This window comes from Sinocyclocheilus anshuiensis, unplaced genomic scaffold, assembly GCF_001515605.1.
Source record: "Sinocyclocheilus anshuiensis isolate Anshui unplaced genomic scaffold, SAMN03320099.WGS_v1.1 scaffold813, whole genome shotgun sequence".
NCBI lineage: Eukaryota > Metazoa > Chordata > Actinopteri > Cypriniformes > Cyprinidae > Sinocyclocheilus > Sinocyclocheilus anshuiensis.
Genome location: NW_015540942.1, coordinates 1,093,045 through 1,117,664, shown reverse-complemented (window position 1 = coordinate 1,117,664; position 24,620 = coordinate 1,093,045). Strand labels below are relative to the sequence as shown.

Genomic DNA, 24,620 nt, shown 5'->3' with positions numbered 1-24,620 from the left:
TTTCTAGCACCCCTTGCACTATTTATGTCATCCTGCTCAGCACAGCAAGCAGCTGCCAAACACAGCTGACTATTCTAAAGCTCCCCATGGAGATTCTTCTGTTTCATTTTTTATTTTTTCCTTCCCTCCATTCCTTTATTTTTCACATGAGGAGTGCTATTGAAATGTAAATTTGGTTGCCCTGTGCATAGTCTCTGCAATATGGAAGGGGGGAACTGCATTTGACAGGTTTGTAAAAAATCAGCACATCATTTTATCCTACTAAAACACACACTCATACACATTCCAGCCTAACAAATGAATGCAATGGCCTGTGATTTGAGTGGGAGTATAAAGTCATGTTTATGTAGGTGTCATGTCATGATTATGAAGGTGTCATGTCAGTCTTATGCACACCCCTTCAAGTAAAGTGTAACCGAAAGGTCTCACCATTGATATGAACTATGAATACACAGATGAATACTGAGTAAAATACAATTATTTAAATTATTGACAAATGATAAGCCCATCTGATCCTTTTCACTGAGTACGACAATTGTCAGTGCTCCAAAGAATATCTCTGAATGTTATCTTATGTATATAGTGTATCCTTAGGCTCTTTTACTCTTTCTGGCTCACTGTACAAAACCAGATTAAAGCAACTTGTCCTCAAACCCTGACAAACTTGGCTCCGCTTTGCACACTGCAGCCATAACCCGACTTCCTCACTACAGTCGCTCTTCCGGTTTATCAGGCAGTGAAGGAGACCTGTGCTGTGTTTCCACGCAGTCGCATAGATTACAGCTTTTGCTGTGCCGACACACCCTTCCAGTAGTCAAGGATGTCATGCAAGTCCTCCCCCTTGGCAAACTGGACCTTTTTGCGCAAGGCATTTCCGGCTGTTACATAACAGGACTCCTCGCGTGGACCCTTTCTGTGGGGACGGAAGCGCTCCCAGATGCGCAAGGTGTTCTCAGAGGAGTACTCTGGACTCGAGGAGTAGCCAGAGTAATTGTGGGGACGGGGAGAGAGCTGAGAGTAGGAAGCAGCGTCTCTCTTGGTGTGTGAAAGAGGCTTGAGAAAAGAGACCCTTTGGGCTGGGGAGTCATGAGAGCCCTCATAGTAAAGGGCAGGGACTGAGTGACGATGCTCTGCACAGTGGTAGTCTGGGTGCACCTCCAGGTGCTGCTGAAGGCCCATCCCATCTACAGTACCACCATCAATGCTACAACCACCACCTCCACCACTACCTACTAAAGGGAGCCTCTCCAGGGGCTCACCACACCCCATTGGGCTGCCCTTGTCTGGATACTGGCAGGGATCTGGGCTGTGGGGTTCCGGAACATCTAGGCTGTAAACACGACCTTTCCCACTGGAAGGGCGGCAGTGCCTCTTTGAAGAAGAGACAATGACAGCTGCATCAGCACTCATCTGTCTTTGAATAGGCCTCACTGCAGTAGCTGGGGGAGGCGGACGGTATGGCGGTGACACAAAGCCACCCCCTGTGATCCCAGGTCTCTCGGACAGAGGAGCTGTGAAGGGAAGAGGGGGTGGATGAGGGATTTTTGGGGAAGGCAGGACATGGCAAGTATCACTGACACAAGTAGAAATGGGAATCAGTCCTCTGGTCAGGGAGGAGGTAGAGGTAGGTGGGGGTGAGGTGGGACCACTTACTGTGGTGGAAACAGTAGAGGTTGTAACAGAGTCCAGCTTAAGGGCATCAATGCAGTTGTTAATTATCTGGTTGACCTTGTCAACCTCCATTGCAATTGTTGAAATCTCGGATGCTGATCCACGGCCATCATCATCTGAATCATCACCCAGGTCACTTCCATCATCCCCCCTGAGATCTTCCTCCCGAACACCATGTAACACAGCTCCATCTCTCCCCCTTTCGTCTCCTCCTACAGAGGTCCTAATATCCATATAGTTGCCCTTAGTGGACATGGCCTCTGAGAAGGCAGTTGCCATCTTCTCTACTTGAGAGATGGAGGACAGACGTAAGGAACTAGTGTTGGCAGAACCATGGCCAAGCATGGCAGAGCTGGATGAGGAGGACATGGGTAGTTTGCCATGGTGATGCTGATGGTGGCTTTGCTCATGAAGTTTCTGGATAGCTGTGGGGTCATTTGCAACTGCCGCTGCCACCTCTGGTCCATATCGCATTTCCAGAATGGTCTTCTTCACACAAATGGATTTTTCTTTCTCTTCTTGTCGGCGACGTCTTCGCAAGCAGTAGTAGACAAACCCGAGAACAATGAGCATTCCAAAGAGGCAGCCAACAATGGTCATGACGTAGTGGGTGGTCGTCGAGGGTGAAGACATCAAGTCATCTGGATTTGGAGCTCTGGTAGAAAAGTATAAACAAGTGTGGTTGTAGCGCTGTGAATTGCGTATAGATGCCACGCAGAAAGTGTAGTTGGTGTTTGGTTTGAGCTTATCAAGGGTGATCATTTCCATTTTATTCTTCAAGGTCATCACATCAGACACAAAGCTCTGATTGTACTGCACCAGGATGTACATCTTGCTGTATGGCTTTGGAATCTGGATCAGAAGGGACGCAGAGGAAAGAGACACATGTTGCAGTTTGATGCTGGGACTAAATGCATTGTCAGATGAGGAGGAAGTTGTGGGCTGGTGGTATGGTCCAAAGTGGTTAAACATGTCAGGACCCATGCCTGAAGAATCAGGATCAGGTGGCAGAGATGTCATTCCTGGAATCCGCACCCCATTCCGGCACACAGAGGAAAGGATATAGCGAGCACTCCGTCCGTGCCCAGCCACAGGACTCAGCAATGGATAGCCAAACAACTCCCGTGGGGTCTCGCATTGAAGTCGATCATAGGTGTGTGTGACATTGTTGAAGGCCTCTAACCAGGCGAGGAAGCTGTAGAGCTCACAGCCGCAGTGGAAAGGGTTTCCTGCAAGCTCACATCCCATGAGCCTGCCCAACACAGTGAAAGTAGATGGGTCTAGTCGGGCAAGCTTGTTCGATGACAGGTCTAGGTTGCTGAGGCTGGGGCACTCCCAGAATGCATTGGTGGCAATGACTTCTATGAGATTGTGCTGCAAGAAAAGACATTGCATGCGTCCCAGACCTCGCAACATGCCTTCAGTCAGGTTGGTTAACTTGTTATATCCAAGTTGCAAAACCTGTAGATTTGCTTGGCTTGCAAAAGCACCATCTTCGATGTACGAGATCTCATTCTTGGTGAGGTTGAGGTCAGTCAGATTTGTGAAGCGACTCAAGGAGGTGAAAAAAATAGCTTTGATCTTGTTCTCATTAAGTCGCAAGTCATGTACCGTGTTGTTGATGTGCTGTGGGATTGTCTCATATGGTGGCTGGTTCTGGCTGCAGATGGCCAACCACACATAACCTTTATCCCCCTCGATGAGCCAGCAGTCACCTCTGACCAATGCTGGTGGGCATAAGAGCATGAAAAAGGGAAGGAAGAGGAGGGTGGTACAGGAAGGATTGAAGGCAGTCAATACACTCTTCATGATGGGAGTGGAGAGGAAAGGGGGTGTCTTAAAATAAAGGGAAACAAGGTTGGATTCTTATGTGAGCTTGCTATTGAGAGTACAGAAAATATCTTTCACATATGCAAAAAAAAAATGGATTTCCTTTTGAGCTGTCAAAGCTGTTGACTTGTCATGGTTTTTGCAGAGTCCCCGTATTTGCTCATATCCAGTATAGCGGAGTTAGTGCCTGATACATTTTTCACACAAATCTTGACTTGAAGGAGAACTGCTGGAGTCCTCCCTGATGAATCTGTCAAATAAAACAAAGACAATACATATGAGCTTAATTTAACAGGAAAATATAAAAATATAAAACATACAAATCTCAAAGTCTACAAATACAAAAAGAAACAAACTTTTATTTGTTTTTTTAATTTCATCTTATTTAAAACTAACAAAAACTAACAACAAACACAAACAAACAAACAAATAAAAAATATTCAACATAACTATTTTTCAATCAAATTCTACACGCGATTTATAAAATACAGCTCAAATTTTAAAACTCCTCATTTGGTTATTTATCACTATAAAACAGAATATGTAGCCACTACAAACATATGAGTCATAAAACATGACCCAATAACATCCCCTAATGGATTCTGCACAACTATTACATAACTATTGAGTATCTCAAATCTTATCTATGCATGCCTTAGTTCAAACATTTAATTGGTCCATATTTTCATTATAACTAATGATGAGATAGCACAAGCGATTATACAAGCTGGCACAAATGCATGAATTTGTGTATAAGTGCTTGGTTGTTGCAGTAATCTCCTGTATAAAATCAGAAAAACTCCCTATATAAAACCAGGGAAACCCACTTCCATTTGGACCATTTCCCAACAAATCATTCATTAGCTGTACGAACAAATAGTGCCATACCCTTGGATTTCATTGTCTTAATCATTAGAACAGTAGTAAATGAGCCATGCACTGGCTTTCAAGAATAGGGCTCATTTATCTCACCCTGCCACCTATCAGTCAGGCCTCCATACAGACAGCGAGAGGGGATCGTGATATGACAAACATCATTAATCATCCCGCCATGCAAGGTTTCCCATTTCAGGCCTGCTGTATGTCATAGAGGAAAATATGTATAGAAATGGGGGATTAAAATGCTTTTGCATTGTGCCAGGTGCCATCCTCCTCTGAACGCAATGGAAAATGGAACACATTTGCACAGACTCCGATCTGCTCCTCAATCCAGATGAGTCTAACAGTAGCTTTTATTCTGAATCTTATGTTCAAGCCTCGAGTACCATCGGTAAACACTCAAGTGACAGCTACAAGAATATGCGATTTAATCCTAGGATTATATATCATCTGGGAAAAATGTATGGTTTCTTTCAATCTACAGTGGCCTCAAATATGAAATCTAGGTTGTAAAAAAGTTCGCAGCAAGTCCTAGTAACCAAGCTATCCCCACTATCAAGGCCAAGGTTGTTAAACCCTTCTTTGACACAGATAAAATTCCCTCTTTTTCTTCTACTACTTTCCCTCATTGTATTTTCTCTCAATCTCTTTGTCTTTTGCACCCACTGTGTTTCATCATTTCTCACTGTCTCTCAATTAATTGTACAAAAGCTTATTTTGCTAAAACTGAATGAAAATATCTGCTAATCTGCAATGAAACATGCCCTGAGAGTAATTAGAACTCATCTGCTATTGTTTTTAGATCACTACTGAATCCCACACTGCAAAATATTAATGAAACAAGAACAATGACCATTTTAGTGAAACATGCAATCACAAAACAGTCCTATTAAAAGGCTACCAGGCAACATTTGCAGTCTGATCATGCCTAAATCTCGATGCCCCTCCACCTTATCTCACTTGTTCCTCTCTTTCTCTCTCTCACTTTCTTCCTCAGCCCACCAGAGATGTGATCTGGTTTGGTGCTCCACATAGTGAGGCCCAAAGGAAGCTTTAATTAGGGCTGGGACTAAGGCAAGGAGGTGCATCCCAATGAGAGAGCAGTCTGTGTGTGTGAGAGCGAGACCAGCTAAAATAAATGAAGAATTATAACAACCTCAGGGATAGAAATCGCTTGTTTATTTTGTGACTCAATACACCATGAGATATCGATTGATTGTACACAAAGCGTTTGCTCTCCTGCTTTCATTAAATTGGTACAGTCGTCAGAGCAACAGACAGATTGGCACCTGGTCTAAACTTGGAAAGTGCTCTCGTTAGGAGTGCCAATTACTAATTGGTGTCTCTCCAAGACTATTACCTAATTAGTTATGATGATATTCCTCTAAATCTAAATGACATCTGTGTACACAGAGAGGGCCTAAATTTAAGTACAGGCAAATAAATTTTATATTGGCAGTGTTTAAGTATATTAAGTCTCTTTTTCCCCCTTAATCTTTCCATCTGCCAGCCTATTCTTTTAGTAAGTCCTAACAGGGCCTGAGTGGGAGGTTTGCTACATGGAAGTGTAAGAAGTCTCATTTCAGACTGGTGTGTGTGGGACCATATGTCCCATGATCACATGTGATATTGTGAGATATACCAACACACAAGAGCGTTTGATAATATATGTACTACGTAGGCGCAGAACAACACACACCTTGCCATGGTTCTGCTTTGTGTGGTGGTGATAGCTAAATCTGAAATCCCCAGAGAACATCTATATTAACATGCATTATATATACTTGTATGCAGACAATCTGGCAGTCGCACTATATGTTTCAGATGTGTTTTAACTTTTCCCAAGACTCAAGTGCAAATATCTTACTTTTGTTTTAAAGAACAACAAGAGCATATTTAAAGATTTGGCATGGTTTATGCTTCATGAGGTCTGTAGCGTTGGTGGGAGAGTATCTCTAGATGACTTCTAAGGGTTGGAGAAGGGTTATGACACCGTAACTCAGATGGAGCCTCGTACTCATTGCTGCTGCCTAGAACAGCACTGAGACCAGCTGTTATATGGACAGCACATCACCATGGTCTCATTGTCTCCACTGACAGTTATCTGGGACAGTTTTGACACTGATGCAATGGAGCAGGCTGGCCATGCTTTCCCTGTACCACTATTTTGGAGGAAATAGCAGGCAGTGTAAGGTGATGTGAGCCAGTTTGAGGCAATGTGAGGTCGTACCGGTCTGTTTTTTGCAGAAAAAAAACTGACCTAGATAATGCAATTGTAGTTTAGTTTCAGACAGAATTTATATATATAAATGTTAATTGGACTACAGTTGGTCTTGCTGTTGTGTACTTGCTCTGAAAGACAGAGGTGATGCACAAATAACCCTGGTCAAACTATTTCAAATTGAAAACATATTTAATTTAAACCTTCCAATGTCAAAATATATCACAAAATGTATCTTAGAAAAATATATCAAAATGTAAAAGTTGAGGTCAGTATTTTTTTTTTAAAAGAAAGAAAGAAAAAAAAAAACAGCACAACTGTTATCAGTATTGATAATAATAAGAATTGTTACTTGAGCAACAAATTAGCATTAGTATGATTTATGAAAGATCACGTGGCACTGAAGACTGGAGTAATGACCGCTGAATACATTACATTAAATTACATTTTAAAATGCATTCAAATGAAAAAAAAATTATTTATAAATTGTAATAATTTCACAATATTACTGTTTTTACTGTTTTGATCAAATAAATGCAGCATTGATGAGCATAAGGTAGTTATTTCAAAACCATTAAAAAAAAATTCAGACCCCAAACGTTTAAAATATATACATAAAAATGTATTATCGGATATATATGGAAAAAATTTAATTACAAATGTGTCATGTATGTTTGGACAAATAGATACAGACTGAAGCTCAGCTACACAAAAACCTTCTATAGGTCTTTTACTACCGTGCATATAAACATTGTGAAACTAATTAGAGGAAGTTTAAAGTGATGCGAAGCAGTGTGGCTTGATACAAGCCTTTTTGAAGCAATGCGAGGTGATGAGAAGCAGTTTGAAGCAAAGTAAGGGGTATAGAGAAGTAGTGTAAGGCGGTATGAAGTAATGCGAGGCAACTTGAGGCAGAGTAACATGATGTGAGACAGTCTGAATCAATCAATGTGAGACATGTAAGGTGATCTGAGATTGTGTGAGGTGGCTTGATTCATTGGGTTTGTTTGTCTGCGGTGAGCCAGAGCTCAGCCAATACTGCTTAACATCTGTAGCAGGAGCCATGCCAAGCCTCTAACAAACCCAAAGGGAGCATATGTTTGTGTACCACACACCTGCTGCTGCAGCATCACACAACATCACTGTACTTATAGGCTTTAGAGATGTCTGTCTATACACATGCACACACTATGTTTAGACCATGGGGATGATTAGTAGTCATTATGACATTGGCACCTGTATGGGAGAGTAACAGTATGTACGAAAAAGATAAGGTGTGCGTGATAAGTCTGTGCTAGTGTGTTTGTGAGTGGGGTAAGATGTGTCAGTGTGTACACTGTACATTTTCTTTGTCAAATGTCAAAAACGTATCTAGATCTGAAAAAAATACACTATACATATTCCCAATGTATGAAACCATGTAAATTATTTGACAAATATAATTTAAAAGCAAGAAATATAAACAAAAGATACAAGACATCTTTTATGAAGGAATTAACTATACAGTCCATGAAGCATTGTGAATGGCATGATTTAAATGATTTGAATCATATCATTTTGAACCCCCCCCCCCAAACAGTAGCTTTGGGGTAGTGTGCCAGATGCTTCAGGGTAAGCTGTAAGAGTAATGGTAATAATGACAAGTTTTTTTTGAGAATTAATTTTACTATGACTCTTTGGTATAGGTGGCTATCAATTCAAATTAGAAGTGACATCTTGAAAAAAAATGTAGGTGTATTTTTTTTTTTGTATCTCTATTTCAACTTCATGCCTTTAGCACAACTTAGGACTGTCCATCCAAAAAAATAAAAAATAATAATTATCGTCATAAAGAAGATATTTTGAAGAATGTTGATCTCTAAACAGCTTTGGTTCCAATTGACTTCCATTGTATATTTGTCTGTACAATGGAAGTCAATGAGAACCAAAACTGTTTTTATGTTTCACAGAAGAAATAGGTCACACCAGTTTGGAATGACTTGTATGTGTAAATTATGACATCATTTATGGGTGAACTATGCCTTTAAGTAAAAGTGACACAGTTTATCCACACTCCCCTAATCTGAGAAAGACATGTTCAGTAGGCTGACCGCCACCCCATGACCACGAGTCTGTCGGTTAATGCTTGTACCTTCCCCAGAGACAAAGTGAAGGACAGATTGAGAAACAGCGAAGAAAGGGAGTCTGAGAGTGAGAAAAGCTGCCCAGCCTCTGATCTGTGAGTGAGGTTCAGACTGTGTAAGTCAACTTCATCCTTCCCGTGGGGAGTGTGTTCTGTTCAAGACTCAATGTGCTAACAGGCAACACTCTGATAAACAGACACAACCCTTTTCTCTGGCTTTGTCAGTGGCACCTATACTACTGGAAACGCTCTCGCATAACAACATATACACTCCCGCAGTAACATGGCAAGGCACAGTGCTGTTCTTTCCAGCAGGGAGGTCTGCGCTCTCTTCTCTAATTAGAGCAGATCGATCCCTGTACATTGTGATTTTGTACGGTCCACTGCACCATGTTTATGTTTGGCCCCACTTTGGTGCGTATGTGTGTATATATGTGTAATTGTAAAACAATAAGTAGTTTCTTTTAGAAATCCTGGCCCACACGCAGTGATTTTTCCGCCCTGAGCAAGTGTTAATCTAATCGTGAAAGGTTTTACTGTTTAAGCTTGAGGACATTCTGTGCTTGATTCTTTAATATGAATGCTGCTCAAAAGGAAGGGCAATTCCTGGAGCTCAAATAGTACTGCATGGTGTGTGCCACATCAAGGTCAAAGGTTTAATTCCCAGACATGAACTGATAAAATGTATACCTTAAATACAACATAAAATGCTTTGGATAAAAGTGTATGCCACATACATGTAAATTTGGGGGTTTAGCTGAGTGATGCCTTTCTAGTGTCACCGGAATCAAAGGTCTGATTCATTTCTCCAGGCTAAACTACACTCAAAAGAGTGGACCTTGAATATAGTATTTGTATCTTTCATAATTAAAGTGCAAAAGTAACCACCCAGCAGTTTTGGTGCTAGGAGTATTCCTACAAAAAATCTAATAAAAATCATATAAAGTTTTAAGCTGTAACCCCACAGCCCTAACATAAATCACTACATTACAAACTTTGATTTAAAGTTAAAAAATAAAAATAATAAAAAAAATAACATCAAGAAAAAAAGGAAGAGCAGCACATCCTTACACTTTTTGCCTTTCTCAGTGTGTAAATCCACATGGGGTTCAAAGTATCATTTTTTTTCCCCACATTAATTTCACACTTGCCTAGTACAAATACGTGGCTTTGTTTCATAATTACATAATTTGACAATGAACACATTGCAACCAGTGCCCCTTGCTTGGGACGGCCCTGATCACAACACAGCTACACAGCATAGTTCAAAACAATGTGGGCAAATAGATGAAGAAACCCATTCAGACATTCAGAAAACCACAGAGATGAACACAACACTCCCTCTACACTCAGCTCTCACAGAACAGGAGACACATAAACCAGCCAAAATGCTTTACATTTCTTGAAATAATAATTTCTGAACATTGACCATTGACTCGCAGTCTTTATTCACCTGTTTCTAGTGGTTTCTCATTAAAATTCACGAATGTAAATAGAGTAAATTACATCGCTAATGTCATAGAATAGCATAGTTCTAATAATAGTGGGGCACATTGTAAAGCAGTGTTACAAAATTCCCCGTCTGCGCAACTGGAATGTAAAACCGGTTAGTGTCTTCTGCTGGTGAAGCGAAGCATTAAAAAATCTGCTAAACTGCTAAATAACAGATCGGAGATTAAAATAAGAGCAGATTTGTCTCATTTTAAATTAACACTATAAACTGTGATGAAAAATTTACTTCAGCCAGAAATGTACTTTTGCTATGGTAAAATAAATGTTCAGCGATATCTTCAAAAGATTTTTGAATTATGGCACAATTTTTTCTTCTATATAATGTTGATATGGCAATTAGTAAATACCGTAAATTTTGTCATGCTAGGATGTGTGGAAATATTTAAACCATGTGTGTTACAACTAACCTCGTGTTAGTCTGTGCCCCGCGCACCCCTACAAGACATTGCTTATGAGGGAATGAATTACAAGCTTGACTTGATTAAATAAAAAATATGACGTATTTTTGACAATACAAAACTACTGATAAGTATTAATAAAATAAAATTTTATTAACCCTTTCGCACGCGAGTTAGCCCGAAAGCGGATTTAAATTCAGCAGTTGATGACGTGACGCACTGAACATTCTAATCACACCGGTGTGATCGTACGCTTCAGGGACCAGCCAAGACTGATCACACCGGTGTGATCGTACGCGTCAAAGGGTTAAATATTTAATATAATATTTTTTATATTTATTGCAAAAAAATTATAATAAAAAAATATAAAAGAAGTTTGAGAGTGCAGAGAGACACAATTTCGTCCTATGCAATGCGTGGGTGGTCACTGCTATGTTCATCTTGATTTGTTTGCCATGATCCTCTGATTGTTGAATGTTTCTCTTTCAGGATTCCTGTGCAGTGTAGTTCGTTATCTGGAATATCTGGAGAAAAAATAAATAAAAATGGCATGAGGCCTCTGGCTGAAATGAAGTAACACTTCTACACTTGATCATCTGTGGCTGCAGTCAACATCCATGGCTAACCAAGCAGACTGATGCAGCTGAGCACTAAACCATGCCTATCTCCTGCAGTGAGGAGCTGTTCATGGGACAGCCACCCATTCTGTTGAGACAGCCCCTTCTGTGGAGAGGTTTGGCCTAGCAGGGGAATCCAGACACCAGGGAACAGACCGGGGCAGCACTCTCTGCCCCACGGGAGAGGAGGAAGAGAGCGGATAAGGGAAGGAAATGAGGTCTACATGTCCCATCATGCCTCACTAAAGGACAGAGCTGTGTGACCCAGTTCCCAGCATCTCAGGTGTCCACACAGAGAGAGAGAGAGAGAGAGAGAGACGAGGAATGTCCCAAATCCTGCATTTAACCACACCAGAGAGTATTTAGCATACATTCCTGCCCTTCACCTACACTTCATGACACATATGCCGTGTGCTCCTGCCTGTAACTTCACTGTCTAACATACAGTGGCTCGCGCTTCACACACTAACTCACAACTTTCAGCTCTTAAACTTTGCATTTCCTGTCTGTAGGGCAGTATTTAACTCTTTTCATGAACTGATATAATCCAGAAACAGTACTCATACTGAAGTAGTTTGGTTTACATAATTCATCCCACAGGGTAAGACTGACAGCAATCCTTTTACATTTCAAAATTCACAAACCATTTTTTTTTTACAACTACTGAATAATTTAATGCCAATTTCACTGAAAATCTCTGTGTTGAAAGTCTGAGTCGTGGCCTAGGGGTCAGGTGCTAATGTGGGTGCTGCGAGTTCAAGTTAAACACACAACATACAGTTGACCCCGTCATTTTTTTTTGCTGTATGTATCAATACAAGTGGAAAAGACCTAAAATAAAATTAAAAAAGCAAGTCTTGATCAGTGTCTGTGGTCTGCATCAGCATAGCGCTTGTCAATTTAAAAATGATTGAGATGGCAATCAAATCAAAGAAGGCAGGCTTTATAAGAGAAGCATGACGCTTCAGGTTTAACGCTGAAGGCGTGTAAGGTAGTGTAATGTATAATTCGTAACTGAACAAGACCAGAAACAGAGCCAATTTCAACATATTAGGTATAAACAATTAGGAGTAAATATGTGCGTATTTTAAAACAAAAATATTATTTGCAAATAGTTCAAATGCATTACTTTACAATAAATTCTGTTTATTTTACTACTATATGTCCTTTTATTTACTTACTCAAAAAAGATCCATTCAATGTTTAAGACAGTTATAGCCTTGCTTAGCAGCAATGCAGTACATCAAAATACAGTACCTGTGACTGAGTGGATTTACATCCCCAGCCACCTAATTTATTATGTCTTCCTCTTGGGTTTATTGATGAGGTTAATACATTTACTAACATCCGTTACTATTATATAATCAAATAGTAGTGTAATTTATTATTTGTAAAAAGAATCTGTAATTTCTGAGAAGCGTCTGGCTCACGCCAGCCAGGAATGCAGTAACAGCAATTGCTCATTTACATTGTCTTAAAAATCTAAGTTCATATCTACTATCGTACTGTTTTACATTTTGTATTATTTGTACTTTTTACATTCACTCACTATCTCACTGAATTGTAACAGACTCCAGTGCCATCTCACATGGAGAACACGGTCGGTTTCATGGTCAATACCGATCTCTCTACTGCGTCAAACCATGCTCATTCCAGCTAATTCTTCCTGTTAATAACTAAAATAACAGATTATTTTGGCTGTATAATGATGCCTTTTCTGTATAAAAACAAGCAGCACTTGGAGGGACTGCTCATGCTGGCAAACTCATCTTCTCACTGACTCTAATTTTATGTTCCAGCTTTTCCTTTGTCAATGTTATAGCAACACTGCAGTGATATCTCAAAGCTCTGGCTGAATACTCATAAATAAGAAGATGAGCATAATGCTGAACAAATAAGAGTGAGAAAGACAGAGATTATTCCCTCGGCAGTGATTATGATAAGTTATTATTAATTGTAGAAATGCAGCCCTCCACTTTATACATTTTTGAAATAGCAATGAGCAGAGACAGACATTAATACTACAGCAATGAAAATTGTTTAAGAAACGTCACAAATAAAATATCATAGAGATAATAGATTTTTATTACAACTATCCATAAGTTTAGATACACCATAGAATGCAGTTTAATCCGTTAAAGGTATAGTTCATGCAAAAATAAAAATTCTGTTATTTTACTCTTCAGTTTTGTTCGAAAACTGACTGACTTTCCTCCATTGAACACAACAGGAGAAGTTTAGCAGGATGTCCAAGCTGCTCTTTTCCATAGATGTCATTGAGCATCTTGTCACCTCAGTTTCTGCGGTGTGTTCCACACCATCGGCACTAGAGTGATATCTCTGATTGGCTGTTCAGCGTTAGTAAACCAGGGCACAAGAAGAAAAGCAAAAGTGATGAAACTGAGCAAATGACGAAGTCTAGAGTGTTTCAGTACACGTATATTTTCATAATGACATGAGCGTCTGGAATGAAGAAACTGATCAACACTATTCATATTCAAAATTATAAGTGAGCTCTGCTTTGTATTTGTATTTACAGTTTGTATATCAGTCCTCGTTTTGGTTTCTATTTTTGAATGAGAACTATAGACTATTTCCACTTCTGATATAGACAGTTATTTCCTCTCACACTGGTGCAGAACGTACAGGCTTGTTGGCTGTAGTCTTCGCAGTGTGATCAAGTTTTTAGTCCAGACGCTAGTTCTTAGTTGTCGCTAGTTTGGTTTGGCACAGCCTTTACATTTGATGGTCGAAAGCAGCTTGGACACTCTGCTAAATTTCTCCTTTTGGTTTCCACAGAAGAAAGCAAGTCAAACGGGTTTGGAACAAGTCAATGATGACAGATTTTTCAGTTTTAAGTGAACTATCCCTTTAACTTCTGTAGTTAGCAGAAAACCCACATGTGAAGTTGACACTGTGAGATGAACAAGAAGACTCTCGGGTCTACCGTTCAGCACAGCTTGAGCTGAAAGCAGCTGCCTATGTGCATATGTACGTTCCCTGAGAGAATACGTGGCATTTTCTCATAAGTCTGCTCGTGTGTTTCTGAGGGTTTGTGTGCTGATATCTTTAACTGTGTGTACCTGCATGGTCGTATTGGCTTGTCTTGTTAGCCGTGGAGGGGTATGACAGGGTTAGGACGTGCAGCTGCCTTGCTGTCTGAGGCTCTGCAGCAGGAAAGGAGACTATATGTCACTGTCAGGACAGCCTGGCTGCTCTTCATGCGGTGCTGCCAACCAAACATCCAACATATCCATAAAATACTATCCAAACCATTATAAACCTCACATTAGACACTCTTTATATGACTAAAAGATCATAGTGTGCATGTTACTGTACTGCAATGCACCAGCGCACCATGATGGCTGATGCTTTTAAATCGTTGCACATATGTGGCACTACATGGATAATTATATACATCACATTGTCTTTAAGGGAGGCTTGTCTTGTAAGTGAATATCCTGCAATTAGAAGAATGTATGTTAAAAAAAAAAGTTCACGTAAATGAGCACTTGCATTGAAAACAGAACCATGAATTAAACTTTATAACGCAACACACAGAGGCCTTGTTCTTTCTTAAAAGACTTATTTTTAACATACTCAGAAGTCTCAGATGTAGCACCATCCATTTATCCTACTACAGTATTTAATGTATTGGATAGTAATCACCACCTTTAACAAAATGCAATAGTAGTGACAAAAACCAAAATGCAACTTTGTACATATAACTTGCTTACAGTGCTATTTTACTATTATTTATATACTATTACAGTATTTTAAAATATTTGAATAATTCATTATGTCATTTTAATCTTTTTATATTTGTTCAGCTTTAATATTTTTTTTTTCAGATTTAGAAATTTTACTACTTACACTTGTTTCAGTCAGTTGCCAATGCCACATTTTTTCATTTTCTTTGAATTTTTTTAAATAATATTTATCTATTAATATGTATTTTATTTCATTTTTATTTCAATTAAAGAACATAATTTTGATAGTTCAATTAACAAAAACAACATTTTGCATATAAATAATTTTAAATGTTTTATCAGAGCTCAGCTGATGATGTTATTTGAACTGAGGAGACCGTTTATAGAGTGAAAAGTACTAAAAAGGCACTGATGATTAGGATTTCTGTGTGGCTTTTGCCATTTGGGTCAGAATGGTTCCTAAAAGAGCCCAAAGGCTCATAGCTGATTAAATTCACTGAAAAAAGTGCTGTGAAAATCTATTATTTTAATAACAGCTCTCTCCTGGTGCACAGTTACACCTGCTCAAAGTGGACTGAATTCCTGCAGGAAAGGCCATTTAGACAGACAGGTTAAAACGTAATATCTTTTAAAAGTCATATAATGTTCCAGAGAATTAAATGGAAAGAAGCTGAGAAGCTGAGAGAGAGAGAGATTCCATTATCATTCTTTATGATTATTATTGTTCTTTCTTGCCTTTTTCATTATTTACTGTTCTTCACTCTCTTCAATCTATTGTCTGCAGCTAATCTGTTTCAGCTTCGGCAATACAAATTGAATTGTGGGCAAGAGAGAGAGAGAGAAAGAGTGAGAGAGGCCATTTGAATTATAGAAGAAAGAGGATAGAACCCCCACCCATCATCCTTTGCTTCACTAAGTGATTACTGACCAAGAATGCTAATGAGGAATGAAAGGGTGAGTCACTGCTCTTGTCTACTGAAGCACACATATATGTGATAACACGCACACTCACGAATACACTCACACGCTGGGATTGCTGACAGGTTCCCCCTACACTGCTGAAATATTGGGAAAGCTATGAGGAAGTACAGTCATTTGTCATGATTCAAGTCAGTTTGGTAGCTTCTAGTCAATACACTGCAGTGCGGCCAAATACATATGTGTGATTTGTGATTTCAGTAATATTATATACACTACTGTTCAAAAATTTGTGTTGGTAAGACTTTTGAAATAAGTCACCAAGGCTGCATTTACTTCAAAAATATGGTAAAAACAGTAATATTGAGTAATAAAATAACTGTGTTCTGTTTTAAAGTGCCCATATTATGCCATTTCCAATATTGCCTTTCATGCAGTGTGTAATGTAGCTGTATGTGAATGTAAACGATCTGCAAAGTTGTAAAGCTGAAAGTGCAAGATAAATAAAGTTATTGTCTCCCAAAATAAAGAATCGACTCTGCAGCAACAGCTGAAACGAGTCGTTAGTAATTCGAATCCCACTTCACATTTGCATAATGCGCGCCTATGTTCTACGTTGGCCGGCCGCGAACAACTTGACCCCGCCCACAAACATGTCATTCTACTGACGACTGCTTCTCTAATCTCGGGGAGTCGTTTTATGTAATTTATTTGTTATTTTCTCTTTATTTCACTGTAATTTTATATCTCTTTTTCTTTGTGTTCACCCCCTGGCTCCTGTAACGTGTTGAATTTGAGTGATTCAATTAAAAAAAAATAAATTAAAAAAAAATCTCGGGGAGTTCAACGCGGGACTCACAAAACGCTTGCTGTTGAAAGATGGATCAGTATCCTGTTTATTTGGACCAGCTGCTCCACTGAATCACAACCTGTAAGTATGATAAATAATAGATGTTTATATTTTCTATAGAGCGTTCAAAATACAGAACTATTGAAATAGGAGTATCGTTTCTGACACGTGCTGTACGCCGTAGACCAATCACAACAGACTAGGTCATCTAACCAATCAGAGCAGAGTAGGCTCACTGAAAGGATGGGTTTAGAGAGACTGACCCCTTGTCCAAATACCCACACTTGCAGTCTTGGCCACCTGAGAGCGCGTGCGCGGGACAGGAAGTAAGTGCGCAAGACTGTCCCAGGTCTTCAAAACGCCAAAGTGCAGTGCCCTTAACGCACACTATCTTGAATACCGCTCCGGAGCGCTATTCGAGGCTTAGTGTATCCCATCATGCATTATGTTTTGGAATAAATCATGAGTCTTTTTGCCGAGATCTCGCGAGAGGTCACGGAAACCTGTCCAATGCAAGTTAAATATTAATATAATAATTAGATATTACATATAATTTGGTAGAAAAACTGTGTTTTTACGTTTTATTGGTGCAAAGATGAGTAGTGGTGATATTTATTTTGTACAACATTTGCAACTGCTTTTTATCATTTAATTAGTAGCACCACAAATTAAAAATATGTCATGTTATAGGGACTACTGAACAGACATTTAGAAGTTGATTTTAAAATGCAAAGTATTTAAAATTAAAATAAAGCTCTGTAAACACTTGCATTTTTACAACACTACAAGTGTGTCCCATCAGGTAATGAAAAGTTCGACACACACTTGTGGTCTTCATCCTCACTTGAACACTTGGGCCAAATACAGGAAATACGTCATATAAGTGTTCAAATGGTCAAGTGCAAAGACCGCAAGTGTGGGTATTTGGACAAGGCATGAATCTTTGAACTGCTTCGAACGAATCGTTTGAGAATCGCTGGAAAATGAGGTGATATTAAATGCATATTTTGAGAAAACGAAAGTGTTTTTTGATCTTGCATGCATGTAATCCTATTGTAGGAGACTCCCAAAACAATATTAGGAACCGTAAAAATGGCATAATAGGGGCACTTTAACATAATTAAAAATGGAATTTATTCTTGTGATGGCAAAGCTGAATTTTCAGCAGTCATTACTCCATTACTTAAGTCTTACATGATCCTTCAGAAATCAATCCAATATGCTCATTTGGTGCTCAAGAAACATTTCAATGTTTAAAACAGTTGCTGCTTACTACTTTTGTTGAAAATGTGATACATTTTTTCACTAGGATTCTTTGATGAATAGAATGTTCAGAAGAACAGCGTTTATTTGAAAATTAATTTTTTTGCAACAATGTAAAAGTCTTCATGGTCACATTTGACTATTTTAATGTGTCCTTGCAGAATAAAAGTACTATTATTATTATTATTTATTTTTTTCTCCAAACTTTTGCATGGTAGTGTGTAACATACAGTATATAATTACACAATACTTTTCAAAAGTTTGGGATTGCAAAGATTTATATAAGATATACATGCACATACACTGCACATACACTTCTATATCAAATCTTTTATTATACGTTAAGTGCAAAAGAGGTCCACAGTACACTAAAACTGCTAGATGTGATTTCATTAATAACCTTCCAAAAACTTATCTTCAGACCATGCCTGACAAAAGTCATCAAATTAATATTTTGTTCTCAAAACTATTTGCCTGTAATGAGTAACAACAGTATCTCAGCAACATGTATGGATCAACATTTAACTTGGTGCTGTTTGGTGTCTCTAGAAGCAGGCATTAAAAAAAAAAAGAAGCTTGTGCTGCTCACAGAAAGGTTGCAGGTTCGAGCCTACAGTGAATGATTAAAGAGCTATCACCACTAAACCCTTAAGTTACATTTATAATCTCTTGCCGTTTGCTTATTCCAATGAAATTCTAAATCGATAAAAGATTTCCAGCAATTATTTGACAAATATCAAATATATTTAGAATAAATTTTAATATATAATATAATATAAATATCTGGTCACCAATTTCATAACAAATGTATACTGTAATAAACATCAAAACTATTAAAATATTCTAATAAACTGAACTGAATTTACTGATCATTTATGGCTGCTCTACAGTAGAAATAAAGCATAGTCACATTTTTTATGTGTCTTTAACATAATTTGTCTCTGGAACATAATTTGGTTGTGAAAGGGTGAGAATGTTTCCTATCTCTATGTTTTTAACACCCCCTTTATTTCTTTCTCTCTGCATCGGCATCTTAAGAACCCCCTTCCTATTCTTCCCATGTCTTAATCCATTTCTCCTCTTCCATTCTTTCTCTCCTCTCTTCCCCTAGAGGCACACGGCATACTCTGATAATGATGGCTCTTATTAATTCTCTTTTCCGCGGTGTATCAGAAAGGCACTGTTCCAGAGGGAGAGCTGAGATGTGCTTCAGGTTTAAGTCCCCACCAGGATATATAAACCAGTACACCCACACACACACCCACCCACACACACACACACACACACACACACACACACACACACACACACACACACAGCGACGCCGCTACCTGCCACAGAGGACCAAGCCAATGGCACACTCGCACAGTGGGGGAATACCTTACTAATCTGTCTGCCACGCATCCCAATCCAACTGAGTGTGCAGTGAGCAGCCTAATGCTGCCCGCTCCTCACTTGAGTGAATATTTGCACGGTGTGCATAGTCTGATAGCAGAGCCACAATAACTAATGGCGTATTGAAAATGTATGATGACATTCACTGACGGAAAAGCGCATGACATAACAGAAACCAAAAACTCACTTACCTTTGCCAAGTGAGCAATGATGTTTTGACTGATTTATTTGGTTATTTTGGTCCTTCAAATTCAATATCTCAGAGATTACATGCAGCCAGCTGGTCATTATTGCAAAATAGCCCTGGCGGGGTGATCAGGGTGACGTGAAGCTTATTACTTTCCAAATAAATGGACATGAATTGAAATTATTATTTTATTATGTATTATATTTTATCATGAGACGAAATAAATCACAGAGTGACATGAGAGACAAGAGAAGCATTAAACAAGCGCAGCTATGCAGGAAAACACTTACTCTGGACGGTGGTCAATTATACAGTCATTATGTAAGAGATAATGTACAGTCAGTCATTATTGATACATTATTTATTTGATACTCACCAAATAAATACGCAGATATGAAAATATTGAGTTGAAACCATTTTTTATAATCTTATATTTATATGATCTTAAAACTTAAAAAAATATAGTCCACCACAATGTACAAAACAATCAGGCTAGAAACAAGACGAACACTGCAGCATTATTACAGTAATATTAACATTGAAGTCCATTTTCACGAATCAAGTATTCCAGAAAGCCGTGTAATACTTGATTCTGATTGCTTAACTATAGATTAGTCAGGGTTTATTTTAGTGCCTGTACATTTTCCCTTACAAGGTAAGGGATCAGTAAGATTTTTTTTTGTTTTTAAATAAATCAATACTTCTATTCAGCAAGAACAACTGCTTTCAACATTGATAATAAAAAGAAATGTTACTTGAGCAGCAAGTTATAATGATTGCTGAAGGATCATGTGACACTGAAGACTGAAGTAATGGCTGCTGAAAATTCAGCTTTGACATCACGGGAATAAATTACTTTCTAAAATATTATAAAATAGAAAATAGTGTTTTTACTGCATTTCTGATCAAATAATTCAGTCTTGGTGAACATAGGAGATCTCTTTGAAAAATATCTCACCATCTCCAAACTTTTGAACATTAGTATACTTGACCACAGAATGCTGTGACTGACCAATCTGAATCACGTATTAAAGAGAGCTGTGTAATAATGTGCAGTTATTTCCTTTTAAGTGTGTTCATATTTTTTATTTGAATAAAATAATAAATATATAAATAAAATAATAAAATGTTGATATAAACAGTTCTTAAATATGTCTAAAGCTCTCTAAAGAGAGGAGTGTCTCTCAGATTAATTTATGGGATCAGGTGCGTTGTGGGCCATCTGGGTACAGCAGTACTGCCATGAGGGCAGATTGGCCTCTGAACAGAATGAGAGAGGGTGATTAAAACAGACAGACAGAGTGAGTGAGAAAGAGGAAAAGAGATAGAGAGGTTGAGATTTGTAGTCAACGTGAGTGGGTGGGAGATGAGAAGTCTGTAAGCAGCATTTTCTGTCTGACTGGAGATCACAGACAGGGAAATGCTCCTCACTACCCTGAGGCCACAGTCACCAATCAGAGCAACACAGCCGAGGTCAAAGGTATAGCCAGCTTTATCGGCTCAAAGCATGGTGGGAAACTTAAACAGTGTTACAGGAGAGAGAATGACGGTGACATCCTTCAGTAAAAGACAGCAACAAATACAACTACGGTCTGTGACAGACTCAGAAAAGCCCTAAAACGGTCTAAACTTGGTCAGACCAAGGATCCCTTGAACCACAGCAGGGACCATCTGATCCATGATGTATAAAAGTGCATATGCGTTTTAAGACTGGTCTAAAATAACAAAATAAAATGCATTTAATAGAATGTATTTACATACTTTGATATGATGCTCAAAAGATTGGGGTAAGATTTTTTTATACTTCATTTAGCAATGATGCATTAAATTGTAACGGGAAAAACATTTATAATGTTACAAAAAATTTCAAATAAATGCTTTTCTTTTTAACTTTGTATTCATTAGAGAATCCTGAAAAAAATGTATCACCATTTCCACAAAAATATTCAGCATTATTATATTCTTATTGTCACAGAGTCACCAGCAACACCAGATCCTTCAGCTCCACCCACTCGTTCACAATCCCCAGAATTCTGATGCATTTTACCTGTCTCCACTCATCAAATCACAATATAAAGCCACCTACCCATCACCACCTCAGTGTGGAACCTGGCCGAACATCGCCACCACATGAAACAGGTCCTCCAGAAGTTGAGAGAGCGCCATCTGTACCTCAAACTGGAGAAGTGTGAGTTCCACTGTGACACCATCCAGTTCCTTGGTTACGTCATCGACCATCATGGCATTCACATGGACCAGAGGAAGGTGCAAGCTGTCAGAGATTGGCCTCAACCTACCACCATCAAGGAACTCCAACGATTCTACTGCCGATTCATCACCAACTTCAGCCAAATCTGTGTACCCCTCACCTCACTCCTCACGAACAAGCCCAAGTCTCTGTCCTGGACGCCTGATACCATCAATGCCTTCCATCATCTCAAGGAAGCCTTTTGCACCGTTCCTACCCTGGCACATCCTGATCCTCAACCCCCTTTTGTCGTCGAAGTGGATGCTTCTACAGTTGGGGTAGGAGCGGTCCTGTCTAAACGTCATGGAGAGCCTCCCATCCTCCATCCATGTGCCTTCTACTCCAAAAAACTATCCCCAGCAGAGCAAAACTATGACATTGGAAACCGGGAGCTCTTAGCTATCAAGCTTGCCCTAGAGGAGTGGCAACACTGGCTGGAAGGAGCCAACCACCCATTTGAGGTAATCACTGATCACCGTAATCTGGAATATTTTTGTGATGCTAAACGACTCAATCCCCGACAAGCCTGCTGGGCATTGTTCTTCACCCGATTCAACTTTACAGTCACTAACCAGCCCGGATGTAAGAACCAAAAAGCAGACGCACTCTCCCATCTCCATCACCTCGAAGACTATATCTCTCCACCAAAACCCATACTCCCTCTAACCATCATTGTGAGTCCCATCCAGTGGTCCCTTGACGATCAGATCTCAGAAGCCACTCGCTCTGAACCTGCTCTGCCGGGAGGTCCAGAAGGGAAGGTTTATGTACCAGCATCCCTACAGCTGTCCCTTCTGGATTCAGTTAATTCGTCTCCAGGCTCTGGACACCCAGGCAGCCAGCAAAACCTCTTGCTCCTCCAAAATCGCAACTGGTGGTCCAACATGGCTCTGGAAGTCTCCCAATATGTCAAGAGCTGCTCAGTCTGCACCATCTCCAAGACTCCCCAACACCTACCACAAGGAAAACTGGTTCCACTGCCCATCCCTCGCCGGCCCTGGTCCCACCTTGTTGTGGACTGTGACTGATCTACCTCCATCCAGCTCTCATACCTGCATTCTGGTGGACGTAGACAGGTTTTCAAAAGCCTGCAAACTCTTACCTCTGAAAGGACTACCACTGCCTTCGAGACCACAGAACTACTCTTTCAACATATCTTCCGAAACTTTGGACTACCCGAAGACATCGTGTTAGACCGTGGGTCACAGTTCAGGTTCTGGCAAGCCTTCTTCCAACTCCTCAGAATTTCTGTCAGTTTATTATCTGGATATCATCCCCAAACCAATGGCCAGACTGAGCGCAAAATCCAAGAGATCGGGAGATACCTGAGATCCTACTACCATGACTACCAGCTTCAGATTGCAGAAGAACAACTCATTTATCGAGTCAACACCATCTTGGACTCCCGGCGACGAGGCGGCTGCCTGGAGTATCTTGTGGATTGGGAAGGATACGGCCCTCAAGAGAGATCGTGGGATGCACGTGATGACATCCTAGATACTGCCCTATTGACTGAGTTCCACACTCTTCGTCCTCGTCGCCGCATCATGCGGGCATCTGGAGCCGCTTGTGGAGGGGGGTGTACTTTCACAGAGTCACCAACAATGCCAGATCCTTCAGCTCCACTCACTCATTCACAATCCCCAGAATTCTGATGTACTTCACCTGTCTGCACTCATCAAATCACAGTATAAAGCCACCTACCCATCACCATCTCAGTGTCTGGTCTTGTTGTTCACTAGCATGTTTCAACTTACCTGGCTACTTTATTTTACTAAATACAGTATATTTTAATGTGGGAAGGACATTTTTAGCGGCACTTTAGCTTTAGTTAAAGATAACTTAATACTGTACTTTTGTTTAACACATTCATTTTTTCACAAATGTTTGAAATTAAACATAATTGGCAGACCCCTGCAGAACAGCTACGGACCCCCATTGGTAGTGGACCCACTATTTTATAGACTTTGAGTAAACTGCCTTCAATATTCATAACTTTCTTTTTAGTGGTGAAAGCTACATGTTTGATTGTACAGCCCTTCTAAACATAGCACAGATAAATATGGTGTGCCTAAATGCGTCTGCAGCATATATCTGAGGCGAGAGCCCAGTCAGCTGAACTTGAGCTTGATTCAGAGAGCAGGAAAACAGCTTGCCGTGTGTTTCTGCTCTGCAGTCTCATATCATTGAATTGTTTCGGCTCTTTTATGCAGGGGTGGTGGTAGAAAACCTGCTAATAAACTAGGGCACTAACTGTCTTCAGGCAAAGAGGAGAAAATGAAGAAAAGAGAACAGGCAGAGAAAGGGGGAAGAAGAAAGGGAGACAGAAAAGAGAAACCAAACAAGACAATGTAATGGAACTTAAAGTGAGCAACATACAGTTTATTAAAGGACAGCTTTAGTGAGACATAAAACATAGACTGTTCCTTGCATGTCTATTGACTAAATGTCAGTGCATATACTCCAACACAGATTTTTCATTAACCACAATCATCTACAGTCATTCCCACATCCATCAATTCCTTTACTTATTATGAAATATGACCAAAACAACAAATGACTATCCTCCATTGTCATAGTCACATGGCTTTGGCAGAAAGCAAAAGCTGTTTCCTAAAGTCATTTGATTATAATATAGTATAACTAAAAGCCAAGGCAGACGGTGCAAGAGTCTTTTATGTCAGACTGTCTCTTGTGCACTTGTAGTGTACTTCAAATCCTAACCGTATATTTTAAAACTTTAAAACTGTGCTTGCAGATGATATCATATATATATATATATATATATATATATATATA

General features: G+C 39.5%; 1 protein-coding gene across 2 annotated transcripts in view; it reads right to left on the bottom strand.

Moving 5' to 3' along the window:
• Positions 1-429: 429 nt before the first annotated feature.
• The window catches only part of LOC107689629 (protein phosphatase 1 regulatory subunit 29-like), a 100,488-nt gene continuing 76,297 nt past the window's right edge, over positions 430-24,620 (bottom strand). For both annotated transcript variants that reach the window (XM_016487708.1, XM_016487710.1), the window contains exon 3: positions 430-3,751. In XM_016487708.1, the coding sequence (XP_016343194.1) occupies positions 778-3,480 (2,703 nt within the window). In that variant the 5' untranslated portion in view covers positions 3,481-3,751 and the 3' untranslated portion in view covers positions 430-777. The remainder of the gene's footprint in view (positions 3,752-24,620) is intronic.